General features: G+C 51.9%; 9 protein-coding genes across 9 annotated transcripts; 4 read left to right on the plus strand and 5 right to left on the minus strand.

The window, feature by feature from the left end:
* Positions 1 to 190: 190 nt before the first annotated feature.
* On the minus strand, positions 191 to 913 carry QC762_302760 (uncharacterized protein). The gene is made up of 2 exons (XM_062888564.1): positions 604 to 913; positions 191 to 489 (listed from the first exon to the last, which is right to left on the minus strand). Exons 1-2 carry the CDS (start codon positions 662 to 664, stop codon positions 287 to 289), a joined length of 264 nt encoding a protein of 87 aa, XP_062744452.1. The 5' UTR covers positions 665 to 913; the 3' UTR covers positions 191 to 286.
* A 4,704-nt stretch (positions 914 to 5,617) lies between these two features.
* Positions 5,618 to 6,130, minus strand: QC762_302770 (uncharacterized protein; the record flags this gene model as incomplete). Its single annotated transcript, XM_062888565.1, has 1 exon — positions 5,618 to 6,130. One exon carries the CDS (start codon positions 6,128 to 6,130, stop codon positions 5,618 to 5,620), a length of 513 nt encoding a protein of 170 aa, XP_062744453.1.
* Positions 6,131 to 6,541: 411 nt separating this feature from the next.
* Positions 6,542 to 8,382, plus strand: QC762_302780 (uncharacterized protein). Its single transcript, XM_062888566.1, has 2 exons — positions 6,542 to 7,231; positions 7,297 to 8,382. Exons 1-2 carry the CDS (start codon positions 6,987 to 6,989, stop codon positions 8,231 to 8,233), a joined length of 1,182 nt encoding a protein of 393 aa, XP_062744454.1. The 5' UTR covers positions 6,542 to 6,986; the 3' UTR covers positions 8,234 to 8,382.
* An 83-nt stretch (positions 8,383 to 8,465) lies between these two features.
* On the minus strand, positions 8,466 to 10,195 carry QC762_302790 (uncharacterized protein). Its single transcript, XM_062888567.1, has 2 exons — positions 10,163 to 10,195; positions 8,466 to 10,093 (listed from the first exon to the last, which is right to left on the minus strand). The coding sequence occupies exons 1-2, from the start codon at positions 10,177 to 10,179 to the stop codon at positions 9,814 to 9,816; spliced, it is 297 nt and encodes a 98-aa protein (XP_062744455.1). The 5' UTR covers positions 10,180 to 10,195; the 3' UTR covers positions 8,466 to 9,813.
* Positions 10,196 to 14,467: 4,272 nt separating this feature from the next.
* QC762_302810 (uncharacterized protein) lies at positions 14,468 to 17,131 on the minus strand (the record flags this gene model as incomplete). The annotated part of the gene is made up of 1 exon (XM_062888569.1): positions 14,468 to 17,131. One exon carries the CDS (start codon positions 17,129 to 17,131, stop codon positions 14,468 to 14,470), a length of 2,664 nt encoding a protein of 887 aa, XP_062744456.1.
* A 1,246-nt stretch (positions 17,132 to 18,377) lies between these two features.
* QC762_302811 (uncharacterized protein) lies at positions 18,378 to 19,260 on the minus strand (the record flags this gene model as incomplete). The annotated part of the gene is made up of 2 exons (XM_062888568.1): positions 18,655 to 19,260; positions 18,378 to 18,599 (listed from the first exon to the last, which is right to left on the minus strand). Exons 1-2 carry the CDS (start codon positions 19,201 to 19,203, stop codon positions 18,378 to 18,380), a joined length of 771 nt encoding a protein of 256 aa, XP_062744457.1. The 5' UTR covers positions 19,204 to 19,260.
* Positions 19,261 to 20,122: 862 nt separating this feature from the next.
* Positions 20,123 to 20,746, plus strand: QC762_302815 (uncharacterized protein; the record flags this gene model as incomplete). The annotated part of the gene is made up of 1 exon (XM_062888570.1): positions 20,123 to 20,746. The coding sequence occupies one exon, from the start codon at positions 20,123 to 20,125 to the stop codon at positions 20,744 to 20,746; it is 624 nt and encodes a 207-aa protein (XP_062744458.1).
* A 375-nt stretch (positions 20,747 to 21,121) lies between these two features.
* On the plus strand, positions 21,122 to 22,053 carry QC762_302820 (uncharacterized protein; the record flags this gene model as incomplete). The annotated part of the gene is made up of 2 exons (XM_062888571.1): positions 21,122 to 21,349; positions 21,426 to 22,053. The coding sequence occupies exons 1-2, from the start codon at positions 21,264 to 21,266 to the stop codon at positions 22,051 to 22,053; spliced, it is 714 nt and encodes a 237-aa protein (XP_062744459.1). The 5' UTR covers positions 21,122 to 21,263.
* An 896-nt stretch (positions 22,054 to 22,949) lies between these two features.
* On the plus strand, positions 22,950 to 26,523 carry QC762_0050500 (uncharacterized protein; the record flags this gene model as incomplete). Its single annotated transcript, XM_062883495.1, has 4 exons — positions 22,950 to 23,148; positions 23,234 to 23,594; positions 23,655 to 23,772; positions 26,125 to 26,523. The coding sequence occupies exons 2-4, from the start codon at positions 23,371 to 23,373 to the stop codon at positions 26,521 to 26,523; spliced, it is 741 nt and encodes a 246-aa protein (XP_062744460.1). The 5' UTR covers positions 22,950 to 23,148; positions 23,234 to 23,370.
* Positions 26,524 to 26,635: the final 112 nt, after the last annotated feature.

Genomic DNA, 26,635 nt, shown 5'->3' on the forward strand with positions numbered 1-26,635 from the left:
TTGGGACACCCATTCAAGGGAAATTCAAGGTTATCGGAAGGCAGACAGAGCTATACAGAAGGTCAAAGAAAACGCACCGAGCAGGCAAAAGGCACCTGAGCTATCCAGGCAGCATGAATGCAAAATAAGTTGTGGATTGATGTATAAAGAATAAAAGACATCAATAACAACGCAATGCAATCCGTCATCTCGACGTGGTACTTGTCTGGTCCACCCAGGCCTACTTCTCCCTGAATTCCACCCTTTCACACCTCCTCTCAAGTGTTGAAATGATTCCCCCATCCCTTCACCTCCCACCTTGAACAAGATTCAGCTCCTCCACCCCAGAGACGACCCCCCAAACTTCATCCTCTCTGATGTTCATCTCTCCACACACAACCAAAGCGCCTGTGACTCGATTGGCCGCCTTCTTACTCCGGGCCTGGATCTTCTTCGTTCGTCGTGGTCGAACCTTGAACAAGCAGCGGTGACGTAACACTCTCTTGGAGACTAGAGGCGAGGGTTGGGTTGTTAGCTTCAATATCAACTGAATCTCTACCCAACTGAGCTCTTGAAAGCTCAAGCACACGAGGCTGGAAGTAGATAGTAGACGGAAGAACAAACCTCTGAACACCGCTCGGCGTGAAATTTTAGTCTTGGTTGTCTTCATGGCTTCCTCCCTCATGCCAGTGGCCTCTTCGCTTATTTTGCTCGATCCTCTGCCCCTGATGATGTCAAGGTTGGAGCTGACGAGATGGAAATAAAATGGCTCCAAAAATGGATCCAAAGATGGATGTAAAAATAGGTCCAAAATGGGTGTAGTAATCGCTGTAAGGATGGATCCAAGAATGGATGTAAGAATCGTTTCGAGATGGAAGGATATTCCGGCGGTTTGGTATTGGGTGAGAAGATGATGAGTGAGACGTAAAATTTCTGGGGTGCAGAGATTTTATGACGTCGAACCTTCTTAGGGCGCCCCACGTCCAGGCTGCTGGCTGTACCTCGTCCGCTCCTTCTTGTTTTTCAAATCTTGTTTAAGGTATGGAAGGCAAGCGCAGTTTGTAGCTCTGCTAGTTCAGGAAAATGCAGTTAAGAGAGTATGTAGTTCAAACCCATCCTTGATTCGACACCACGCACTCCTCTTGAGCATACGCTCTACCATCACCTTTTCAGCAGCGCGCTCCATCTCCGCCATCTCGCGTATCTTCTTGAGATATGACGGGGACTGAGCATGTACAGGAACTATAGAAATCTCTCATGTTAGCAATGCCAGAACGATGGCCAGATGTGAATGGACCGGTTGCTGGTAGGGGATTACACACCTCTGCGGGGAGGCGGTCCACGTCTCACAAACCCATCACCGAACTTGTCAGGTATTGTCACACGGCAAAAGCCAACCACCCGCAACCACGGCCAGCAACACTGCCGATACCACCGCAAGAAGGGGTAACTGCAAGTTGTGAACCTCTCGTTGAAAGCGAGGCAGGCAATCTGAAGGCATGGCGGTTATCAAAGGAAGCCCACTGGCCCCTGAGATATTGAGGAACTTGGCAGCGGCTCGAAGCCACTGGGCACGGACCACCTGACGATGGATAAATACGCGTCTCTGAGATCTGTTTGTATCCCTAGACGTTCTTCTTCCTCATCACAGACTTCGAGGCCATTGAAGATTATAAGCCTGAATTGAACCATGAAGTTCCAAGCCCTGATATTACAGCCCTTGTCACAGGTATCCAGATATCCACCCCGGTGGTGGACGTGGTGGTCTCGTCCCAAGCTTCCTCGTCGTACTGGTCCTTTTGGGTTGTGTCCCTGCCTCGACTTGGACGTTCAAGGGCCCCGTCACGCTGCTTTCCTTGGCGGTGGAAGTCGTTCTGGCCTCCGTGGTAGACCGCTGGCAGGAGGAGTTCTGGCTGGTTTCGTGCCTGTCCATCTTGTCAAGTGGTTGATACGTGGGAGCCGTCGTTGGCTGTACTGCACTTAACTGACTGACGATCCCTTCGGTTGTTCGCCATGCCGTGGTTGATGACAATTGGTTTGAGAAGTAAAGGAAAATGGAGAATGAAAAAAAAGAAGGCAGGAAATTATCTGGCCTGGCCTGGCATCAGGGTGATATATTCACTTGCTGCTGGAGAACAAGCACCACCAAGTACCGCATTCTTCAAGTAGTGATCGGGTTGGTCTTTGTATATATGTGTGGGACGCTGAAGGGCCTGGGTTTTCCCAGACCCACACTGGTTTGCTCTTGGGGCTGGATTTTCTTACTGTTTTCTTTTTAACAAACAACCAACTACTCTAATACTAATTTGTTTACCATTTTCTGGCCAATTTTTGGCCTCATTTTCGCAGCCAGTGACTTTCCTAGGTCAGCAGCCCAAGAATATGTCTTATTTAATACTACCATTCACTCATGTCAGCGGGAGATCTCCGATCCGGGCTAGCAGCCACTGCTTGACACCTTACTCAACACAAAATCAGTGAATGAAAGTGGGTGAGGGGGGAGGACGGAAGATATGAAGATGGTTAACCATCCCACCTAGTAACTCACGTTGCTGTTCAGGTCTTAATATATATATATATATATATAACGTGCGTGATAAGCGAGTGACACAGACAAGCGAGTCCCGCACTCTCCGTTACACTACAATAACTATCCTCAGTTATACAGCCACAATACTAAGAAACCATGATAATTTTATTGGAAATTAATCAATCAGACGATTCTACAGTGTCACGGCTTGACATTTGGTGGGGCGCGGGACGCACCACGGACCAATCATTAGTACAGGAGCAAGGACCAATCAGAACAGGATCAATGGGATCGAGGATCGATCCAAGAGAATCAACCCCAAAAGGGACAGTATCGATAGGATCGATGGTCGAGTCTATCGATCCAGGACAGTGCCAGGCTTGGCATAGGGTCTATATATACGGAGGAACTGGCTGGTGTAGATAGACAGTTCCGCAGTATGCAATACAAGTCACAATCGTTGGTATTCAGACTATTGTGATTGAGACAAGCCATTGTTGTACACTGTTTAGCTGTACCGAACCAGGATTGTTCAGAAGTGCCTTCAACAAGTATCCCTTTCAGAGGTTCTGGATAGGGGTTCGTCACACCGCGATACTAAATTTATATTAAAGTTTTGGAGAGCGTTAATAACGAGGCTAGGGGTAGCGAGTAAAATATTTTCGGCTTATTAACGTATTTTATAAGCGAGTCGTGGGTACAAGCGAGCCGTGGGTTCCTTGGCGCGACGCATCCTCTCTCTCCTAAACATCATTTTTTCCACAACCCAACATGTCTCCCCCTTCAAAGGAAGCCAGAGTAATCTTAGCCCTTGAAGCTCTTCAAAACAACGAAGAATTGAAGCTTGAAGCCATAGCTAAGCTCTATATCATGGATGACGATGTTTACAACTTCGACGAGACTGGGTTTATGATGGGTATTATCTTCGCGGGTATGGTAGTTACGACTTCAGACGGCCTTAGCAAGGCGAAACTGGCCCAGCATGGCAACCGTGAATGGGCAACGGTGATCCAGGGAGTCAATGCCCTCGGCTGGACTATCCCTCCTTTCATCATCTTAGCCGCGCAGTACCACCTTGCCAACTGGTATACCGAGTGCAACTTACCGTCTACCTGGCGCATCGCAACCACCGATAATGGCCGGACTACCAATGCGGTAGGCCTAGATTGGATTAAGCACTTCGACTATTACACAGCGTCTCGCACAAAGGGCAAATACCGGTTATTGATCCTCGATGGCCACGAAAGCCACCACTCGACCGAATTTGGGCGCCACTGCCAGCAGAATAATATTATTACGGTCTGCATGCCTCCACACTCCTCCCACCTCCTTCAACCACTCAATGTTGGCTGCTTTGGGCCGCTAAAACAGGCGTATGGTCGCCAGATCGAGGACTTGATACGCATGCATATCAACCATATAAGCAAGCTCGAGTTCCTCTGTGCCTTCCGCGAAGCCTTCTTCGCCTCTATAACGGAGAAGAATATACAGGGTGGCTTTACGGGTGCTGGCCTTGTGCCATACGATCCAGAGAGGGTGCTTTCCAAGCTGGATATCAAGCTTCGTACGCCAACACCCCCGACCTCACGGCCTGGCACTGCGCAACCTTGGGTCTTCCAGACACCACACAACCCTCGAGAAGCCGAATCGCAGTCAAGGCTCATTAAGACTCGCATTGCCAACCATCAGAATAGCTCCCCAACTTCGATATTAGCTGCTGTGGACCAGCTTGCCAAGGGTACAACAGCTATAATGCCTCGAGTGGCTCTCCTCGAGTCAGAGGTCGCTTCGCTCCGTAAGGCCAACGAGGCACTAAGCAAACGCCGGAGAGCCAAAAAAACCACGCGTACGTCTCGGAGGATCACTTACTGTGCAGGATGCACACGATCTACTAGACCAGAAGGCCGTGGGTGGGGAGGCAGTGGAAGAAACGCAGCCGGATGGTAGTGGTGTAGGGGGTGTTCGTACAAAGGTTCAATGCTGTGGTGTATGCGGCAAGCCTGGCCATAATGCACGCACTTGCCAGGAGGCTGCAGAATCATCTGATTCAGCTGTTTCTGATGTAATTGTAGTTAGTTCCTAATGTTGGTGTGTTATAATCGAGGGTAATTGTAGTAGGGTGTTAGAGAGTGCGCGACCAACTGATATGCACGACTCACTGATAATGTACGTTATACCCAGCTGGAAGGTCCCATTTTCCTTCTTATCTGCCGACGCAAAAGAGCACTGGCAGCCCACCTTGCTCTGCTGTCTGACCATCGATACGTGTCATCGGGGCGGAAGACTTCATTCTCTGTCAGGACGAAGCTGGGAGAAGGTCCGCGCCGTGTTATCCAGTGACAAGTGCAGTCACCTGATGGATGACGTGGTCCAGCAAGATGCTTGATGTCAAGTCATGATCCCTAGTTGTCGGTCCAGTCAGCAAGAAGAAGCGCATCGAAAGGAACTGTCGAGTGTCGACGGGGCATCCGCCGAGATTGACTCCACTGGGCTTGTCACACAGAGCTAGACACCTGCCGCATGACAGTCTCCGCCTGTCGGGAGTGATCGAAGTGAGCCCTGTCCGACCGCAGAGTCAATATCCAGCTCTGGTCAGGGTTAGAGGGTAGGTTCTTTCCTTGCCAACATGTTTTTGCCTTCTCACCCCTGCCCACTAGGCAGCTATGTGGTGCGATAAGACGTGTGCAGGGGTCACTGTGACATCGAGGGTCTGGTCAGGCCAATATGGTCCGATGGCAATGACAATGCCAAAGATGATCATCGGAGCTGTTGATTAATTGCTCGGTGGAAAGACCAGGGGCACCTTCAGTTAAGGGACTGACGGCTGTCACGATGGGTCTGGCTGTTGACTATGTCCTTGTGAGCACCAAGCTCACGATGTGTCGCTCACAAATGATACAATGAATGGCACAGTCACCTTGGTTTCTTGTCATGCTCCCAAGAAGTGTGAAATTGACTCATGAATCGAAACTAAAAGTACATGTTTTATGCCCTTCCGTGCCATGCTGTCTGTGATGCTAGATCCTCGTCCTCCGTTCCTGACGCAAGAGTACATGCCAAAATGAGTCCGTCTGTTGAAATTCCATGCCAAAGTACACAAGTTGTCATCTACTCCTCCGCAGCCCCCTTGATATTGCGATCACCTCTGCCACTCCAGAACGCCTTGTTGACCTTGTCATCATTGGCCTTGGCCGCTCGGCCGTGCTTCTTCTCAAACTCGGCGTTGTGAGCATCGACCTCTTCTTGTTGCTCTTTGGTCAGGTTGGGCTTGTTGCCAGGAACGCTGGAGTTGCTGATCTTTGGTTGGGCCGGGGGATGGTGGGAGCTCTCCAACGGTTCTCCTCCACCGGTGCGGCCCTTAGCGCCACCTTGGGCGAGTTGGTCGGGGACAAAGCCGGCTCCAGACGAGCCTTCGCGCTCGCCTTTCTGGACGGCATCCTGCTCGATGGCTTCCTTGCTGCGAGAACCGCCGCTTTCAGCGCTAGCCTGCTCCGCCGCCTTAGGGGAAGAAACATCGCTGTAAAATCGGCCCGGTCTCACGCCGGTGATGACTGGAAACGCCAGTCTGCAGGACATTGGAGTAGCTTGGGCAAGCAAAACGCGAGCGGTGAAGCGGTTCATGATGATGGGTGTGGTTGCGTAAGGTGGTGACAAGAGAGGTCTGAATGTGATTTGTTTGGAGATGTGAGTGCCCGGTCTGTTGTCGAAGGTGACAAGCTAAAGTTGATGATTGAAAAGGTTCAAATTTGTATTTAGGATGAGAATAATAGCAGCAAAGAGCTCTTGTTTGGTAAGGTAGGGGCTGTTGAACCGATGACATCATCAGCATCATCCCTCCAATTGTGCCAACTTGGGCGCCAAGCACGCTCCTCTGTCCCCCACAATTTCAGGGGCCAGGTCCCGTCACTGTGGGGAGCAGTGGATGTTGTGTCACTGTGGGGTTCACAGGGCATATGCCGCCATTTAAGACATCCAGACCATAGTTCATCTGTAGTTAAGAATGACTATCTTCTTCTCTCGGATTCGCATTCGGCAAGACTCCATGAAGCCATGTCACTGTCCCATTGGTAAATTTCCGCGACACGCCAAGATACCGTACCACCCCTACCCACCGGTTAGCTAGCCCCACATCAACATGGCCGTTGACCCCCTCCTTTGTGCTATCCCTCCTGCCTCGATGTTACAATCATACAATCAGACGAGATGTTCACTGCGCGGCCCGTGCCTCCCTGAGCAAATTAAGACCGAACCCTACCTAGTACCCCTTTCATAGTAAAAAGGCCGCATATTCCCGCCGTGCTTAGTTGACTGTCACTCTCAAAGCTGAACCTGACTCGATCCCCCACGCTGAACTTCAACAGACTCATCGAACCCAGAAGGTCAAATCCGATTTGGGTCGGCAATTTCGTCTGAACCAGACCTGGATCTTCTCTTTCTCTCTGTCCCGAATAACCTCCAGAGTGACAAAAACGAAAACATGGGCTCCATGGCAGCTGTGCTAGACACCTCCGCCGCGCCCGCTGGCAGCGCTCAGCAACGCATCGCACCACAGCTGCCCACCACTGCCCGCCTCTTCCATGCGACCTGTGCCTTTGCGGTTCAGAAGCTCCTGCTGCCCCCATGGATCTTCCTCAGAAAGGTGAAGACCTACATCATCTCACCTGGGGAGACGTACCCCGACCAGATCAAAGCATACCCTGCTCTGAAGCATTTACCCGTTCGGTAGGACCCTGCTACGTTTTGAGTTGACCGAGAATTCCGCTTCGATGGCTCACCACATTTCATAGAATCTTCCTACCCCCAGGCTATGACCGGACCAGCACCAAACGCTTCCCTGTGCTCCTCACCATCCACGGCGGTGGCTTCGTCCTGGGCAACCCTTGGGACAATGACCCCTGGAATCGCGCCTTCTCCAGCAAGCACGGCTATCTCGTCGTATCACTCAACTACAGCAAGGCACCTGGCTCCCCCTTTCCCAAGCCCGTCTACGACCTCGAAGCCCTCATCCAGCTTGTCTTAGCCGACACAACACTGCCCATCGACTACGACAGGATCGCCATAGCAGGCTGGTCAGCAGGCGCCAACTTGACTCTGGCAGTCTCTCAGCTCGACACCGTCAAGCTCCACGTCAAAGCCGTTGTCCCTCTCTATCCCGTGGTTGACTTTGTCCCCACTCAAGAAACAAAGTGTGCCGGCCGCCGCTACAAGCCCGACCTTGGCGGATTCCGCGGTAAAGATAAGGACTTTCTGCTCGCCATGTCGCCGACATTCAACTGGGCTTATCTCAACCCCGGCACTGACTTGCATGACACACTCCTCAGCCCAGCACACGCCAAGAGGGAAGCACTCCCCAAAAACATTTTTATGATTGGCTGCGAGCTGGACATGTTGGCTCCTGAGGCGTGGAGGATGATTTGCAGTCTGGCTGGCAAGCGTGTGCCGAGAGAGGATGAGGTGGTCGGAAGGCAGATGATGGCAAAGGAGGGAGAGCTGATCACGGGCAATGATGATCGGTATGCCTGGGAAGAGGTGATCAAGATGGATGGAGGGGCGAGATACAAGTGGTTGTTGGTTCCGGATCAGGTGCATGGGTTTGATCAAGACAGCATTGGGCACATGGTGGGCAATGATGTGAAGTGCTTGAAGGATGCCAAGATGAAGACGGAAAAGATGATTGAGATTATTGGGGGTTGGCTGGATGATGTTATGGATGTTGACAAGTGATAATGGGATCTATCTTGAGGTGTATATGACACGCTGCTTCATGTTCTTGGTGTGTTCACTTAGCTGGTAGCTGTAATGCACGCATCGAGATAGAAATGCACAACAGTTGACTGTCAAAACGTATGTCGGAACTCAACACCCTAGAGGCGAAAACCCATACTCTGTGCGGTATGCATTGCTACACTGGAGTCGCCAAGCCTCAATTCTCAGCGCAGAGGTCATAGAATCAAGAGCAGAACTGAATTGATTGAAAGCCATGAAGTGATTCTAAAGGACGACAACTTCTTCTAATAAACCTTTTCACCTAAAACCTCGTCTCCCTCGCGATGCTGGCCGAGACTAACAGGATCGATCCCGATTGGGAGGTTTACGCGCCCAACAAACCATCCCGATCCGTTCCAGCAACGCAAACCCCCTTGCTAGGTTTAGATTGACCGTGGCCAGACCAATGACACCGACTGAGCGGCTTTCGGCTACAGCACAAACGACATCTCAAACCCCCCCCGTCACCTTCCCCCAGATCTCCAGCAGTACCATAACCCCATAACAGCACGCCCCCGCCTCAATAACAACCCTTTCCCATCCCCACCTCGGATCCAACCTCCGTAACATTGGCAATCCAGCAAGGAAGTAACTCGCGTACCCCCACGATCCCACCTTCAACATTTTGGATCGATCACCATAGGCGAACCACTCCGTCATCAAATCCGAAGCCATGAACCACGTCTCCGCAAACGCCAGCATGTAACTTAGGGCGAGGACTGTCCCCAACTTTGCGAGGGGTCTTCTTGGGGAGATGTACTCGTACAAAACCAACAAAAGAGAGTAATAACTGATGAAGTAGGCGTGGGTTAGGGGGTAGAGGAATGCGGGGACGGTGTGCGTGACCTCGCGGCGGAGGACGTCGCTGTCAAAGGTTGGGAGGAAGCCCGGGAAGGTGTATCTCATGGACATTAGTTGGAAGAAGTAGGCTGTGCCAAAGTAGGTGCCGAAGAAGACGAGCAGGGCGATATACACGTTGAATTTGAGGGCGTAGGATGAGGTGTAATGGTGAGAAGACGGTCCGCTGGAGGGGGCATTGTCGATGGCAGCGGGCCCGGGGCGAAAGGGGAAGAAGAGGGGTAGAAGAAAGGGGGGCGAGGCAACGAGGAGGGAGAAGGTGAGGTAGTGGGCGTTTGTAGTCCATGTCGTCAGGGAGGAGGTGAGGACAACCACGGCGACAGTGGAGAGCCAGAGAGGGGAGTGGACGAGGAGCATGAGGCGGTGGAAGTGGGCTTTCTCGTCGCCCGCCCCGTTAGGTGGCAAGAAAGGGGTCGAGGGCATCATTTTGGTGTCGGGGGCGTGGATGGCGATGGTGGTGTGGCGGTGGAGGAGCGAGCGGTCGGTCGTGAGGTCCTGTTTTTGCCCAGAGATTAGCAGAGACACTATGCCGTTTGGGGTAATTGGAGATCTTGAAGGGTATCGTCCAAGTGCAAGCACAAAGCCATCCATGTCCAAGCACACAGCAAGGCAACACAAAACAAAAAGTAACAGATATATATAAGGGATAGGTAGGTAAAAGGAATTGCGAGCTCGGCGGCTCAAATAGCGACCAAAAAGTCCAAAATCGGCCAGTGGCCGCGTGCCGTCGCCCAAGACACAATCTTCTCCCCGTCCTCGTTCAGCGCTTCCAGGCGGGTTTCCCCGGACGGCTCGAACGTCCTCATGGCCCAGAAGCGGGCAAAATCGTTGAGCAGCTCGGTGGACGACCAGGCGTCCACCGGCCATTTGCCTCGCCAGCTGGAGAGTTCTTCGTCGATATAGTCTAGGACTACCTGGGCTTCGTCGCAACCTCGGCGTCGCTCGCGGGTGTTTTTGCTTCTGGAAATTGAAATAAATAAATATTAGCACAGAACCAACATGGTTGGAGGAGATGGTATTGAGGCTTACGAATTGTTGGATTCCATCTTGGTTGATTTTGTTGATGATCGTGGAAAGGAAGTCAAAAGAAGAGGATCCAGATTTGAAAAAGTTCACAGCTCGAAATGCAGGCCAACTAGGCCCTAGTAGTCTTCTGAGGAAAGGTGCTCCTGCTGGAAGTCGGGGGGTTGAGCACTTACCCACCAGGAGCAAGTCTCCATTCTTCCGTCACCGGGAGCACACTGAGGAGAGAGCCTACTGAACGGAACTTGGACCACAGGGTTTCTCTACGAGGGCAACTTGCAAAAAGAGTATTGTTGGACCATGGCATTCGGTGATATACAATAAGTATGTCGCTTACACGCTACTCTTGAATGTCCATAACTATGTGCCTAATTATAAAATCCCAAGCACACTTGACATGACAAACCGTTTACAGTCGTCCAACAGTCTCTTTCATGATCTGCACCTGAAAAAGATTCAGAACCTTTGTTTCCACCGTTTTACAAGCCGTTGTTGCTCCTCCATCTTTGCAATCCTATCCTGAACAATGGACAGCGCGGAATGGCCCTCGTTGGCAATGACACGGGGATCACACTTGCCGGTGGAAAGCAATGTGGTAATTATACCCATGACCTCCTCTGGCCTCTATGCCAAATGCATTACTCGACAGAGTATGTTCCTCCCAAATGTGTCTTTTGCCTCCCCGTCCGCCCACCCTCACTCATCAGGTACTTCGCCACATTCAACTTCTACTCGACTCGAGGACAAAAGGAACTCCACCACTTCAGCCCTGTCCTCCATCGCGGCGTGCGCTAGGGGCGACATACCGTGATCATCACGACAGTCTAGTGACGCGTTCAACTCCTTGCAGAGCTTGAATAACCAGTCTGCCTTACTGGGCCGGTCTTTGTAAAGATACTGGCCATGGTTGAGCTGTGACCAAGGGTGTTGTTCTCTGGTGAGGAGGAAGAATGACAGGGTCTCGTCTTCGGTGTGGTCTTCATAGTGGTACTTTTGTCCCTTCGCGTTAAGCTGGATTCCTTGATGTGATTTATCCAGTACCAGGCATCCTCGGGTGTAGCGACATTGAAGCTCATTCCAATACGGCCTCTTGACTTAATGGTAGAGAAGTAGTTATCGTACAAGTTTCTCAGTCCTCCGCTGTTATCAAGGTGGAACTTCTTCCTGTTGGTGTGAATATTCAGGAATACTTGAACGACTGAATCACCCCTATGGCCACGTGCTGCAAACAGCGGGCACATGTACGTAGCGCTCTCTGGCTTTAGGTAGTCGTCTAGGGTGCAAATCTCTTTGCAGAGGCCGGGACGAATCTTGTTCAGCCAGTATGTAGAGAAGGCTAGCAGGTCTGTCAGGGTTGCAGATGGCACTGTAGCGACCGACATCAAAGGCCTTCAGCAAGATGGGCTGCCGATTCCATTGTTGTGAGCTATTTCCGCGTGTCTGAATACATTGCCGGTGGCATATTCTAAGAACGGGTATCGATACTTTCGCCTGCTGGGTTTGGATCCCTTTTCCGGGTCAAGATGGATGGCAACCCGACAAGACCTCTTCAACAAGTCATGTGTACGGCCCACAAAGCTCTGGCTCATGTCAGGCCACAACTGAGATTTGACCTTCGGGGGCATGTAGGAAGCTTCTGACGGAGTTGTGGATGAACTGAACAGTAAATAACGGAGAGCCGTCCTTTGACAGTGGGGTTTTGCGACGAAGGGTGTAAGGGGAAAGGTCGTCTTCGTAGAATCCGGCATTTTCCATGAGACCTTTGGAAGCATCCTTAATGAACCGATGGATGTCCCCAAGTGTAGGTCTACAGTCCTGCCAATCTGCTGGTTTAGAAGTGAAGTGACCCCTTAGCTTCCTTCCACACAACAGTCCAAAATAGAGCTCCTCCGGTGTTGATGGCCGTTGCGAATGGAGCATCCACTGAACACTGAGCAACAAATCATCATGTTCGTCTTTGCTCTCGGCATTCTTCGTCATGTCGTGGAAAAAAGCGTGTAGATCGGTTGGTATCTTGTACAGTGTCCCCCATACGGAATAGATCCGGCCTCGCGCGAGGTCCTTGTTGAGCATGTCGATAACCAATGCGACCCATATAAAAACTCCATTGGCCCGACTCTGGAGGCGCTCTTTTAACTCGTCCGCTTTCGGGTGCCTCCCTGGTTTGAGCTTGATGTTGATGTACTTGATAATGTCGTCCGTGTGGCCTTGTTGAGTCTCGAGGTCAAACTTGAGGCTCCTCTCAAGGTCAAAAATTGGATAATGCCTGCTTGAGAAACAAATACGAACATTCCTGCGAGTGGAAACAGCGTCCCGTTCAAAACTTTCAAAACTCGAAGCATATCACCAAGCTGTGACTCGTCACACTCGTCCCAGTGCGTCAATGTAACAGATGAGCGGCGTATTCCCCAGCCCATGGACAGACTGCTCAAAGATTGCCCTCAGTGACTCAACGCTCTACTTATGATTAGGCTGAAGGCAATCTAACGCCTTCTGTAGATGCGGCGCCCTTTCCAGCAGCCGGAGGAGCAATGATTGATACATTCCCTCCACTGACTTCTCTAGCGTTTCCCCGCGGGCATGGAAGAAGAACGAAATGATAATGTTGTCCCCGGGGCCGGATTGGTCCTGCTCGTGGGACAAGGCAAACTTCATGGGTGTTGACTTGCCTGTTCCGGCGTGGCCTCTGATCCAGAGAAATCCGTGATGTGATGATCCTTCAGTTTTGTCACATCTCGCCATTAAAGATGCTCGTCTTTGTCAAGTAACCACTGGCAGGTATCGACGTGAGCACTCTTGACGGTGAGCTGACGCACATCGACCCGATCAAATCGCAATGAGTCCAGAAAGAAGTCTACTTCTTTGAAGCCGAGGATTAGAAGGCCGGGGCCCACCTGATCGTGACTGGTTACTATGACGATCGCGGCCTTAAGGAGCAGTGGCGAGATCGACAAGCGCGCCGGCCACCTTCTTTGAACTCGACATCGTCTAGACCGCTAAAGCGGCACATATCCATGTGGTTTCGGGCGATATGTTGAATGGTCTCATAGGTCGGTAAATCCATAGAAGATGAGGAGTCTTCCACAACCTTCGTGCCATTGAGAGCTTGAAGTCCGAGCTCCTCCTGACACAAGTGGGTCTTCCAGCCAATGAACTCGGCGGTAGGGCCAAGCTCGTCTCTCAGTTCGCGGAGCCTTTCTGATGTGGGTAGCAGGGTATCAATGATTGACTTATTTATCCTAAATGCCAAAACTTTGGCAAGGGCTTCAGCCACGCTCTTGAGAATGCCGCGTGGTTCAGCTCCTCGATGGGGTGTTTTAAAGAACATGAGACCCCTGGTAGATTCAAAAACTGTTCTCAGCCCGGCTTGACCCATGAGACAGTTGCTCGAACGTCGTAGCATCTCCTTGACAAGAATACCACCAAGGCTGTGAGCCACAATTATGACTGGTCTATCGGGGTCGTGCTGTCTGAGAGCAGATATCTCCTGCAGGAAATCCCAAGCAATGCCGTAGACCTGAGTGCGGTTCAATGGGGGGCCTAACAAATTTGTGCCTGATATGCGTATCATGCTCGTAGGTAAGTACTCGAGCCTTTGGAAGAATCTCCGGGAGTAGATCGCGTGGCCAGTACACAACCTTGGATGTTGCTCTACCTAGCACTCCTCCATTACTCCAATTCTATTCGTCAAGATTGCCAATCACGGTCAAGCCACTTGGTGGAATATCCATATTCGACATGTTTGGCTTTGGATAGGACTCAGGAGGACCACAGGGAAAGAGTTGAATGGACCTCTCGCAATAGTTGATACTCGGATCGAATCCAACGAGACGATGTCTGTATCCACACCGCTGCCAAGTGTGGTGTGAGAGGGATATCGTAGTGGAAGGTCGATATCCAGTCCAGGTACCTTGACTTGGGCATGCGGGAAGAGGACCGAGAACCTGGAAAGCGATGAAACACCCCACTTCATGAAATTTCCATTTTCTGCGGGAAGATACACCAATGGCAGGCGGTAGTTGCACTCCGCCACAACCATGCACTCAGCCTCCTGCGGTCGGCCGGTCAGCCCTCAGCAGTTTAAGGTCAAAGCGTTGGTCGAGAGAGACGGTGAGCAGAGGTATCAGGGACCATATACGCGCTGGATGTGCTCAGGATGGAAAATGCGTTATGTATAAACTCGAAAGAACACCATGTTAGGAACAATATGCTAGATCAATGTCAGAACAACCCTCAACGAGACGAATGGAAAACAAGGAAACGTACAAAGCCAGCACAGCCAGACATCATGCCATATCCAACCCCCGCCCCCTAAACCAAAACATAATCATCCCAATCCTCCTCCCCAACCCCAGCGACACTAGTCCAAATCTCCCTCCCAAACGCCGTCCCCTCCGCCCTATCATCCGCCGCCCAAACCTCCATCACCGAGTTCTTCAAGCTAGCATACACCCCATCCAAATGATACAACCTCTCCACCCTTTCCTGCACACTCCCACTGTTCGCATCAGCAACACAGTTCCAAACCCTATCCTTATCCGCATACCACCCCTCCGCCCTGTGAATCCGATCAAACGCCTGCTTCCTGAAATCCAAAACATCGAGTTGTAGATCGTGGCCGACAAACATCTCAAATACTTGACCGGCAGAGTCAGTAGCACCCGAGCGGAAGACAGGGCCGAGGTCGATCTCCGTGGAGCCGTCGACTTTGGTAACCTTCCAATGCCCCGCCCCGCTCGTCTTGAGGCTGGCCTCGGTAGCAGTGTGCCCGATGAGCCTCACTTTCCAGTATCGGTTAGGGCTGGTGTGGTATTGGGAATGCGGGTTCCTTTCGGGGCCAATAGTCAGCCGGCCTGCCTTTTGGTTCCAGGCAATAGGGGTGGAGGTGAAGTTCTTGCGGGGATCGTCGTGAGGAATCTCGTAGTGATGGGAAGACGCATGGGGTTCTTCGAGGAGGTTGAAGTGGGCGTCTTTGCCCACGACAAGGAGAATCGTGATTTCTTCGGGGCGAGGGGTGCCGTTTGAAACAGTCGGGGTGGTGTCCAAGGGAATGATTGTGCCTTCTTTGGCGAGGACGGGGATTTGATCGAGGGGTCGATGGAGTTGGATGTGTCGGTTGCCAGTGTAGACTATGTGGGGAGCAAACAGGGAGACGTATCGGCCTTCGGGGAGCCAAGCTCGGGTAGACGAGGTCAGGGTGATACCGTCGTCGGGTGACGTGATTGGTGCAACGACCAGATTAGGGCCGAAGTAGTACTGAGTGGGCACGTGGTAGGCCTCTTCCGTGTGTGGGTGGTTCCAGTACATTGGCTGGATCAGCGGCTCGGCATCGAATGCTGCACGAATGTTCATGGTGTACAGGTAAGGCACGAGTCGGTGACGCAGAACCAAAAAGTCCTTGATTATTTGACCTGGTTGGGACTCGAAGCTCCAAGGCTCCTTGCTGTTCCAGAGTGACTTGGATGAATGCAGACGGAGGATGGGCGAGAAGACTCCAAGCTGGACCCAACGAACGGTGAGCTCATTTGAGCGCCACCCACCCCAATGTCCACCAATGTCGTGAGACCACCAGCCATACCCAATGTTGGAGGCAGTGGCCGTGAACTCGGGCTGAAATTGGAGACCCGCCCAGCTGATCTGAGTGTCGCCGGAGAAGCCAATAGGGTAGCGGTGGGAGCCGGCGCCAGCATAACGGGAAAAAGTGATGGGCTTCTCGATTGTTTTGACATTTCTTCGGCTGGTGAGGTAGTGATAGTGGTTGAGTACCCAAAGGGGGTCAACGCCGGGGATCCGAGAGCGCGTTCCCTGCTGCCAGTCAATCCACCAAAAGTCAATACCTTGTTTCTCCAGTCCAACTTTGAGCACATCAAAGTAGGCATCCATGAACTTGCGACTGCAGCAATCGAACCTGATAGGTTCCTCGCGAGATGTGTCGTGGTTCAGGGCCTTTGCAACCTCCTTGTACTGGTCTTCGAATGCACGGATGCCGTCAGCCGGGTGGTCATTGACGGTAACCTTGAGTCTGCGGTCGTGGAGCTGCTTGAGGAACTTGTCTGGTTGTGGGAAAAGGTCCCTGTTCCAGCTGTATCCTGTCCATCCAGACCCGTACTTGCTAGGGATGCGCACTTTGTGCCAGTCCATGTCAATAACAGCGGCACTGAGTGGCACTCCCTCTTTCTGGAAGTGATCCATCAACTCGAGGTACTCCTCGGCCGAGTATGCATGGTATCTTGACCACCAGTTGCCAAGGGTCCATCTCGGGAGGACCGGCTGGCTGCCTGACAATCGATAAAAGTCCTTGATAGCAGCCTTGTGATCTCCATTGTAGGCAAAGATGTATCCATCAATCCGACCCGGCTTCCTCGTTGCGATCCATCCATCAGCGTCGAACAGCATGGACTTGCTGTCATCGAGAACGGCATAAGCCCTGCGCGAGAGGACACCAGGGTCCAGATCCACCCTTCCCCAAGCACCATCCAATGTCCTTGCTGTACCGCCTAGATCGCCATAGCTATTGCCGTCGTACCTCCACACATCATCGGCAACTTTGACTGAGAAACCATAGGTCGAGAACTTCTTCTTGTCGTACTGCAAATGAAAATGATCGGTGATGATCTCTAACCGGTCCTCCTTGTCGACCGTGCGGAAGGCCGGAGCGTCAAAGTTCCGGAATAATGCAAATGTGGACACGCGGTCTTCGAAACCGCCATCCGGAGACCACTCGTAGCGGATGAGTTTGCTGGTCAGTATTGTGAAGCGGTAGTAACTGCCCTTGGTCCCGCCGGTGACAACAGCTTTGGGGTTGGCGGATGGGTTGGATGGAAATGAGTAGCGGTCTGTAGTCGCATCTGTGTCTACTACCGGGGACCTGGATGAGGAAGGGGTTCCCGCTGCTGTGGAACGGGAGAGCATGGGTGCGGCCGGAGAGCTGGGCTTTGAGCGACCAGCACGCTTGATGAAACTTAGAGCCGACATGATGGTGATCTTGCACTCTTATACTCCGCGCGAAGCGAACGATATCAAGCACGGCTTCGAGAATCGAGAGGCGGAAGAGGTTCGCCCCTACTTGTTCCGTTTGTTGTTTCAGACAGCACGCCGTTGTTTGCTGGCAGTCCCCGGTTGGCCGGCCATGCCAAGAGCCCTGGGTCAGGTGCCGTTCCCTTGGATCGTGGCACGTAGCTCCGTCCGCGGGACCGCCAAGACGTGATTTGCGGGGAAGTCCCACAGCCCCGCTCCGTCAGCTTCGCCTTGATGCCAAGGAGAGCTGGAAATGAGGTTGCGGTCATTACATGAGGTACCATTTACAGCCAGGCATGATGAACAAGGCTTTGGCGAGGGGGTCTTGGTGGTCATATGGGAATTCGATGTGGGTAGTGGTGAGTTCTGATGTTGAACGATAAAGCTAAGGTACCTATCCAAAGATCTTAGAAGTGTGGTATCATCTGAATCCATGACGGTGTGTAGTAAACGCCCAGTGGTACGGCTCTCAGACTGACGAAAGATTCCACTACAATATACAGCCGAGCCCCAGTCAAACACAGAATTCCCGCACCTAAAGTACCATATAGCAACACTTCCAGAACGAGCATTACCATGACCAGCAGCTTGTCACGAACGTCGTTTCGAACTGGGATGTTCTCGAACCCTTCAAAAAGCTGTCCCACGGCGGTCATAAGAAGCTGCCCAGCAATGCATGCCGGCATTGTGAGAACCATGGCGAGTGAAGAAACCTTCCATAATAGAGCCTCAATTTGAGTTGGAAAGATAAAGTCCCAAGCCAGCAAGTGGATGCTGCCATAAATCGCCGGTACAAGTGTCAGCACGAGAAACAGATACACCCTTCCTTTGAGGTGTTCCAAAAGGTGGGAAAAGGTGTAATCGTGAGAGCCTCCCTTGTGATCCTGCTCCAGACTGCGCAAAGCAGAGCTAGAAAAGTTCGCAAGATTGCCGTGGCTTTTGTACACATGCCCAAGCCGGGCATCAGCGCTCAAGAGGTCAACATTAGGATGCTCAAGTTTGCGAGACCCTCTGATATCAAATGGTTTCTGTACGCATTAGTTAGAACGAAAGGTTTGAAACGCGGGTCGCCATGGGCAGGGAATCCATGATCGGCCTTACCTCGAACCAGAAAAAGTATAACATGATAGCACACGCGACATGTACCATGGTGTGCAGCTCCAGGAGACTTATAGGCAAGCCGTATGCCTTGCGGGATACACACTCAATAACCATCCAGCTGACCTGTACAATAACCAACAGCTTTTGCAGCACGTCGGCTTTTGTTTGGTCCAAGATGGGTGGATCTTGGTATTCTGAAGGGCTTGATATCCTTCTGGGCTAGAAGCAGCGCGCCATGATGGGATAAGATGACTGTCTTTCCGTCCAGTTCAGCTTCGAGCCCTCCCATCAAAACATAAAACCCATATTTCAGGTCGAAAATGCACTGGGAGGTCCGTTAGTATGAGATGAGACACCGGACATGGTAGATTAGTACTCACACTATCATTAATTGTGCTTGAGCTGGAGCTCTCATGACTCCCAATCTTCTCAATGTCGCCTGTGCTTCTCGTGACATTTTGCTTGAGCATCTTATTCACGACTTTGCGAAAAGTTCCGAGTTGGGGTGGTCCGCTGATTTGAAGCTGTTGTTTCTCCTCAAGGCTTAAGGCGGCAGCCAGCTTCTTGGCTTTCCACCATTGCGCAGACGCGTAAAACAAGACGAGTTCGGGGAACAAAAGGGTAATAAACATCCACTCGATCCTCTTAGCCACAAGCTGAACGTTTGTGATGCCTCGCTCGGGGATGTTGAGGTGGAGAGCCGTGTAGACACAGGCGAAAAGCGTCAGCAAACAGCTCCACAAAATGCTGGTTGTGCCCCTCATGGTGGGTGCCGAGACCCAACCGGGTGCTTTCGTGTCATGGAGCAAGGAGGTGTTGTGCTTTATCTCGTGGATTTGATCGTACAATGCTTTTGCTGAATCTGATGCGGCCCCGAAGCTGGCTGGTAAGATGAGGGCAGCCAACCCAAAGAGAGGTTCTGTCTTCATGATCGCTTTATCTTTCCGAATATGGTGGCTAGGAAAATGGAACAGTGAAGAGTTGGGAAATCCAAAGAGTAATGAGAGCATTTGAACTTGCGTTCAAATACCCATATTCGAGTCTTCAAAAACGCTACTCTCGAAGCAACTCCCATTTGTGGACCTTGATTGATTTGAGTAATGGAGATGGGCGGCAATTGGTCGCGATGTCTCACATTTGGAGCGTTGAGCGAGTAGCGCCCAATGGCAATACAACACGGTCGATACTGCAGCCACGACCATTGCTGTCTGAAAGCCCAACTGCACATTGATCGATATTATTCCAATCTTGTCAAACCACGCTCAGTTGCCTCGATAACGGGTTGGGCAAGTTGGAGCTCTACAAGAGGGTTGGACTGAGCATGCCCAAGCGCAGGCGACGTGTCGGTCAGCGGAAAATGCGCGGCGACACTGCTCCTGCAAGCCGAGCTTCATGCAAGATGCTTTCTAAATTCTAGGTACTTTATGTCTTGATACATGGGTACCTTAGGTAATATGACAAAGTCAAGGTGAGCTGGACACGGTGAAGAGCACACCAAATGTTACTGACGGCGTAAGGTACCTAAGCAAGGCAGTCAAGCCTCAGCTATGGAGACCGACGGAATGGATGAGTAGGTAGTCCATCACTATCGTGAAGAGGATAGCTTGGTGAAAAACAACGGTGTGACCAGATAACGAGCTATACCGTGACAAGCTTCCTTCTTGTTTCTCGATTCAAACCAGGAGCAATGTGCCAGGTTCTTAGCATCGCGCCTATCAACTCGGAAGCTGCTCTGTTCTTACTCCACAAGGTAGCATGGCACCTTCCAGTAGCCAAATACACACAGGAATCCAATGTCTTAGGCAGACCTCTACTACAGCCAAAAGAACACCTACCCGCACCAAAGCAATGGCCTTCAACTGCATAATGGATGCCTCATCTTCTCCAAATAAGGCGTCAGAAGAGAGTGCCGAGGCCTCTTCATCTAGAAACAAGGCCTTCGAAAACACATTCGAGGCTTATTCAATCGACTACGAGACCCCGCCAACTTCTCCCGACGCCTCCTCATCTTCAACGAAGGCCTCCTCCGTCGAACGTGACCTCAACGCCGAGTTCGACAGGCTCTTCTGCTCTGACTTCAAGATCGTCGAAACCGTATTCCAGCCGAAAAACGTCGAGCCCCCCGTCTACCCTGTCTGGGACCGCTTCTGCTTCCGAAAGCCCGACGTCGGTATGCAGCACGCTCAGCTCACCAAAGAGATCCTCATGCGAGAATGCACCGGCAAGCCCTTCCCCATGGTCGAACAGCATGGCCCTGATACGACCAGAGAGAGATTCGGGGACGAGGTGTGGAACATTCACGACTTGATGCAGCAGAGTCGGGACATGAAAAACCCACCGAAGATGGTTGACGGGGTGGTGGATGAGCTCAACGCAAGGGGCCCCCCGCCGGGAGAGATGAGCAAGTTCTTGATCAAGATGATGAAGGATGAGGCGCGCTATGTGGGAAAGAGGCTGTATGAGCAGGTCTGAGCTGTGAACGGGAGATTCTTGATGCTTTGGAGGGAAGCAAGCATATTTGCCAACCAGGCTGGCGTGGAAGTTGTCTCGGTTTCCAACGATTTCAGCAATATTTTGATCCTTTCACCAGGAAGCAGAGACTAGCATAATGAGGCGGAGGACCATGGAACCAACTGATTATCATGTACATACCTTACTTATTCTGACCATCCCAAGACTGGAGTGCTCTCTGGGAGGAAAAGAGTCATCGAGCCAATCATAGGTACTTATACCATTCCATGATGCCTTGATGTCTGTGCTACGTGATAGTCTGGACCACGACAACACACCTAACCCACTAACATGAAGTTGCTCCCCTGTCCGCCCCGCTTACCCCCGGTCTGGCGCGCCATAGCGTTCTCTTGGTTGTGGTAAGACATCTTGGCATCCCCCAACCGCGCCCAGCCAAAACAACGTTCACCCGTCATCCCCAAGCATCATCACCGCCATCTCCATTCCCCGCCCCCATTGACCCCTCCAGCCCCGCGACATGCAGTTGACCAAGTCCCGACAACGAAAACTCCAGAATAAACTACACAGATCCCTCCCCATTGAGGGGAGCCGCGAGTCAGAACTGTTTGTCCTCCCTTCCATGTGTCCTTGTCCTCCATCTCCAAACTTCCCCACTAACAAACTGTCTCTTCTTTACCAGATGGGTCCAAAACACCAACTCCCCGCTCCTCCGCCTCCCTCCTGAACTCCGAAATCGCATCTATGAGCTCGTGTTATCCGTCGGCCAGATCCAAGTTATATTCAAAAAGTATCAGTTCAGGGCTATCAGCAACGGCGCGAATAGTAACAACACTCATCGACCGCTGTACGATGTTGTTCCTGGGGGGTTCGGGTGCATGGTATTTGGACGGGAGGAGAACCCCTGGCCTACGGCTCACCTTAAGCCGGTGGGACCCGGGCAGAGGATTCCGGCGGCGTATCAAAACTGGAAAAGAGGCATGACGCTGCTGTCGGCGGTTTGTCGGCAGCTGTACCATGAGACGGTGCTGTTGCCGTACAGGTTGAATGCCTGGTCGTTTCATACCATTGCGGTGATGGACAGGTTTCTGATTAAGGAGAGGAGGCTGCCTAAGAGTCATAGGGGGGCGATTAGGGTGTTGTATAGTCAATGTGTTTTGACCGCGGCGGTGGAGAAGAAACTTGGTGGGTTGGAGATGGTGCTGTTGGATGGGGGGGCGAGGATGGTGAAGAGGGTTGTGGAGGTGGACAAGGATCATGGAGACAAGAGGGTTGTTTACTGGGATATTGAGAAGGGGTGGTGGAAGTGATGTTAAGGGGGGGGTTATGGCATTGTTTTGCGAGGTGGGTGTTTGGCGCTGGGAAATTATGTGTTCTGCAAGAAACATGTACAACCGAGTCGTTTTTGGAGGCGGACATCAAGCTTCACTTTTCATCTCATACGCTCTCCCATAGTTCATTAATACATCTTCTCATAGCCCAAAACAACCGTGAGCTCGCTTCATTAGTGCAATAGCACGATGTTATCACATGCTGTCTGTTTCACAACTCAGAAAGGACCACAGCGCGGAAATTACAATAGCACAAGGTGAGGGATTGGATAATGTAGAGGGCACAAAAACTGGGCCAGGTTGATTTGCGGACAGTCCTCTTGGCTCCTTCCCTCCCGTCCGTTCTACCAGTTAGGCAGATAGCCGGCGCTCCGCAGACTTGCCTCCTACTGTGAACAAGTTTTCAGGGTTCACACACCCGGCAGCCCTGATTTGTGTCATGATGGTTCCAGCATGCGAGACTGGAACGTTCTTTTGATCTCCAATCATGGGCCGTGATCTGGCCATCGCGGTAAGGAGGCTTGAACGCGACCGGTCAAGTGAGCATCCGGTCCACGAAGAATGGCACACAGAAGACTCGATCCCCGCCTCTGACGCCTTACTCGAGCCATCTGAGCAGTGCGCCTTTCTATATTACCTTCCCCGCGCCTAGGCTTGAGCCTGCTCAGGTCCCCGCCCCTGACCGGGCCTAGGCACTGACGTGCTCACATGGAGTCTTCGTATTTTCCTTCTCTCCTAGGGAAAGAGCCCCGGAAAATCTAGTACCCCTGGCAGGGCTCAGTCGCCTGACGTCCCACCGTAATTTTCCTAGTATATCCTTTGATCTCTGAGAATTCTTCAGCTGATAACCTTTTCTTCCTCTCAACAACACTCTCTTCTGGTCAACGCAGTCCGCATCGCCCTCGGGCAACGGATGAAGGTCAGCCTTCCTCTCTTCGTCCTCATCTTCACCGTGTCACCAATCCCAGAGCCTGGCTGGCGCGTCGTTCCTCGCAGACCTTGGTCCACGCCAACTGCACTGTATCCAAGCCGATGTTCTCTTGTCTGGCGCGTTCAACCCCGTCAGATTGGTGAGTCTGTCCCCACCACTCTTGTCCTCATCTCCAACCATGACAGATTGGTTTGCTGACCACATTCTCCTCCTTGCGAGAATGGGCAGCGTCGGACCTATTGACTATCTTTTAAGGCCTATTAACTATCTTTTACCCTCATGGAGGGATCCTGTCGGGCTCTCATGCCCATCATCTTGGTCACAGCTCCGAGGGTGTGGACTCCCTCTCGAGCCAGTTCGGTGCGATGAGTCTTCCGCCTAGCAACGGCCACGAAGCCTCCAATATGTCACAGATCCAGCAGCATGGATACATGACGAGCCAGGAGCAACCTGTCGCTTACCAGGGCTACTCGTCCAGGGCGGGTCTCCCCAGACAGCGCGAACGTCCTCATGGTCCAGAAGCGGGCAAAACTCGTCGAGAAGCCCAGGCGTCCATCGGCCATCTCTCTCGCCAGGACATGACAACAAGGTTTGTTCTCCCAATCAGCCCACAACATGGCCTTTGTGCTAACATTTCGGTGAAACAGAGGAAGAGGCGGACATCACTGCCCACGGCTCCCATCAGCCCACCTGCCCAAGGCCCTCTCGACGGCTCTCACATCACTGCCCACGACTCTCATCGCGGAGAAGCCCTGGGCGCTCTCAAGGTCAATCCTGCCATTCCAAGGCTGTGACGGCGGCGTTTACCCCGCCCACGCACGTCGAGTCGATTGAGCAGTGTCTAGATGGAGTGGAGCAGAGGATTGTTGCAATGCACTTACGCAAATCTCGGCCGAGCAGATCAAAGGGTAGTGTTCAAGGGTTACATGCAGCTCACGGTTGGCGGAGAGCTCTGGTGAGCTTGGAGGGAGGAGCACGTGCTCGAGTATCTCTATGGGCAAGGTATTCTGCTTGGGTTGGTGGCCATCTTTGATCAGACAATATCATCAGTTCAATTACATGCTTCAAATCAACTCTGTGGCTTCGTCAGCTAAATAGAACCTGTGTCCGCCACTGTTTCCACTTGTATCGAGTGCTCTTAACCTGTTAATCAAACCTGACCATAACATCTTTGAGCAAGAGGTCTGCGAGTGTCGGCTTGGCTGGGATTGGTTTTGCACAGAATCTCTCAACCGTGTTCTGATCTCAAGTACATTTTTACACATCAATCCCACGTCAAATAGCCTTTCAAGACTTTTGGGCTCCCTTCCTCGACTCTTCCACACATGGCAATCCTTTGAACTGCCAATGCTGGCTCTTGTGGTAGAAGCGGCCCAGGCTACTCTGGGATTTGAGCGTGTAGGATGCGTGTTGTCCCTGGCAATGATGTGACGGAAACATGTCAGTTGGTGGTCTTATTTCTTACAAGACATACGTTCTCTGTCGATACCCATCATCAATTCATCCCTGAACAGTTCGCCACTTGCAAGTTTGTTTTGTCGAGTCACTTTCGGCTGGTCTTGGTGCCATACTTACATGTTTGGGTCATGGAATAAAGACGTGACTAGGGAGGTCACACCAGATCAGCATTGTCCGTTTCATCCCCATCGAGGGTGTTGTATATGTGAGTAGATATTTTGAGCGGGAATGACTCGGTCATGAGCCCTTCCATCTTCTGATTTTGCCTCAAAGCTGTCGTGTGCTATGATGATCTGTCTGACGTCTAGCTCTCCTCGGCTTGACGCTGTGGTATCATGCTCCCCAATCGTGGCTGTTTCTGCTCGTACATGACTGGACTGCCGTTACCTTGTCCTGTCTATTGTTGGCCGGCAATGAGTCAAAATACAGGGCACGTTATATTGCGGGAAGCTAGAACTGAGTGATGTGATATTCTTAGATTCGTATATAGACGAACATTGTGTCAACATCTCCGAGAGGGTGTGAAGTTTGCGACCGGTTTCTTCCAACCTCGACAGAATCAAGGCTACAGCAGCGACAAAGCTCCGCCACAAACGCCCGGTAAGCCCGAGTGGAGGTAGACTCCTTCAAAGCCAGGAAAGCTACCCCTGGAATACCATTCCTTGGTCAGACATAGTGAGCTGCCAGTTGCTAGCACCACCCAAGCAAACAGCGCCTCCCTGTCATAATTCACCACCCCGATCCACCACGACGACCCAGTGAAAACCAAGCCAACAACCCCATTCCACCTCCCAGTCCTTCCCCACCTAGCCACAGCTGTCTGGTCCAAACGCATCCATAAGTACTTTGGTCCCTTCCCGTCCTTTTCCCTGGGATCCTCCAGTTGAGCCACCAAACCAACCCACCACCCCCTGTCGTTATCTCCGACTATCAAAGCGCAGGCAGGCCTCCTGTTCTTTCTTTTGAGTCCGTTTCCAAACGCCTTCAGTCCCATCCCAGCCCTGAAAACGGATCACCAGCGCCAGCTCACCACCCTCCTCAACAACCTCTGGGACACGCTCATAGCCCCCAACGCCGCCTCCTCCCGCTCATTCCTTTTCCGGCTTCCACTCCCTTCTTGAAGAGTTGGGTGTCTGGTCGTAAGCCTGCGATCTCACAACGGGGGTGTTGTAGGTTTTTATTTCGCGGTAAATGAAATCTGTCAGGTAATCGTGTCTGTTGTGCGTGTGGGATTGTGTATTCTTCATCAAAGGGGAAAGGGATTTGGGTTGTTATTAAGGTCAAGAACAAAAAAGAGTTGCTGACTCTTCAGTAATCTTGACACGGGTATTTCCCTTCCCCGTGCCAGGATGATTAGCGCTCGCTTCGCCGCGGTGGGAAGGGGTTGCGGACGCTGCTGCGTTGGCGGTGGCGGTAGGGGTTTCGAGGGGGAGGGGGGGAAAGGAGGATGCGGTTTGAGGAGGTGAGTTTCTCTTGTCAGGGCTGTTGTCAAAAGGGACACAGATACGGGGTGGTTCAGCTTGTGTTGTGGTCTGCGAGAGGAGACGTCTCGGTCAAGTGAATGGCCATTCTCCCAGCACCTGAGCCTCTTCGTTGGTGGAGAGCAAACAAATAGATGCGGTGGTGCCTTGGACTTGGTTGCTAACACTAGTTGATGACAGGCAATCAAGCTGCTCATCGCCGCCAGGGTCAAGGAATTAGAGGGGAGGGTCCCGTCGCGTCGGGTCTCCTTCGCCGGGAGCGACGGCGAGAACATCTGGCATGATTTCGACAACCGGGAGGAGGCTCTGGCCGGTGATATGCGCGAGTTGAAGTTGGTCGAGGACGCCATGGATGTTGATAAGGAGAACAATTCTTGTTTCGTGGTGCCGGACAGGGCGCCGGTGAAGTCGCGTGAAGGCGGGGTTGAGAAGATGGAAGGTATAGTGCTGGCGCCCAAAGCGGCATCAAAGCCACGCAAGCACGAGATACAGCGACAGATCTTGTCGGCATATCATGACAACACAGATGCTTTTTACTGGGACGATAAGGAGTTGTGGGATGAGAGGTTTAGGCGGTGATCTTCGGCGATATAGAAATGAGTCACCGAGGGTCCGTCTCTGGAAGAAAAGCTCGGACTGTGAATACGAGACATTGACCCTAATTTGTAGTCTGTTTCCTTACTCGTTTATC

The sequence above is a fragment of the Podospora pseudocomata genome, chromosome 3, assembly GCF_035222375.1.
Source record: "Podospora pseudocomata strain CBS 415.72m chromosome 3, whole genome shotgun sequence".
Lineage (NCBI taxonomy): Eukaryota > Fungi > Ascomycota > Sordariomycetes > Sordariales > Podosporaceae > Podospora > Podospora pseudocomata.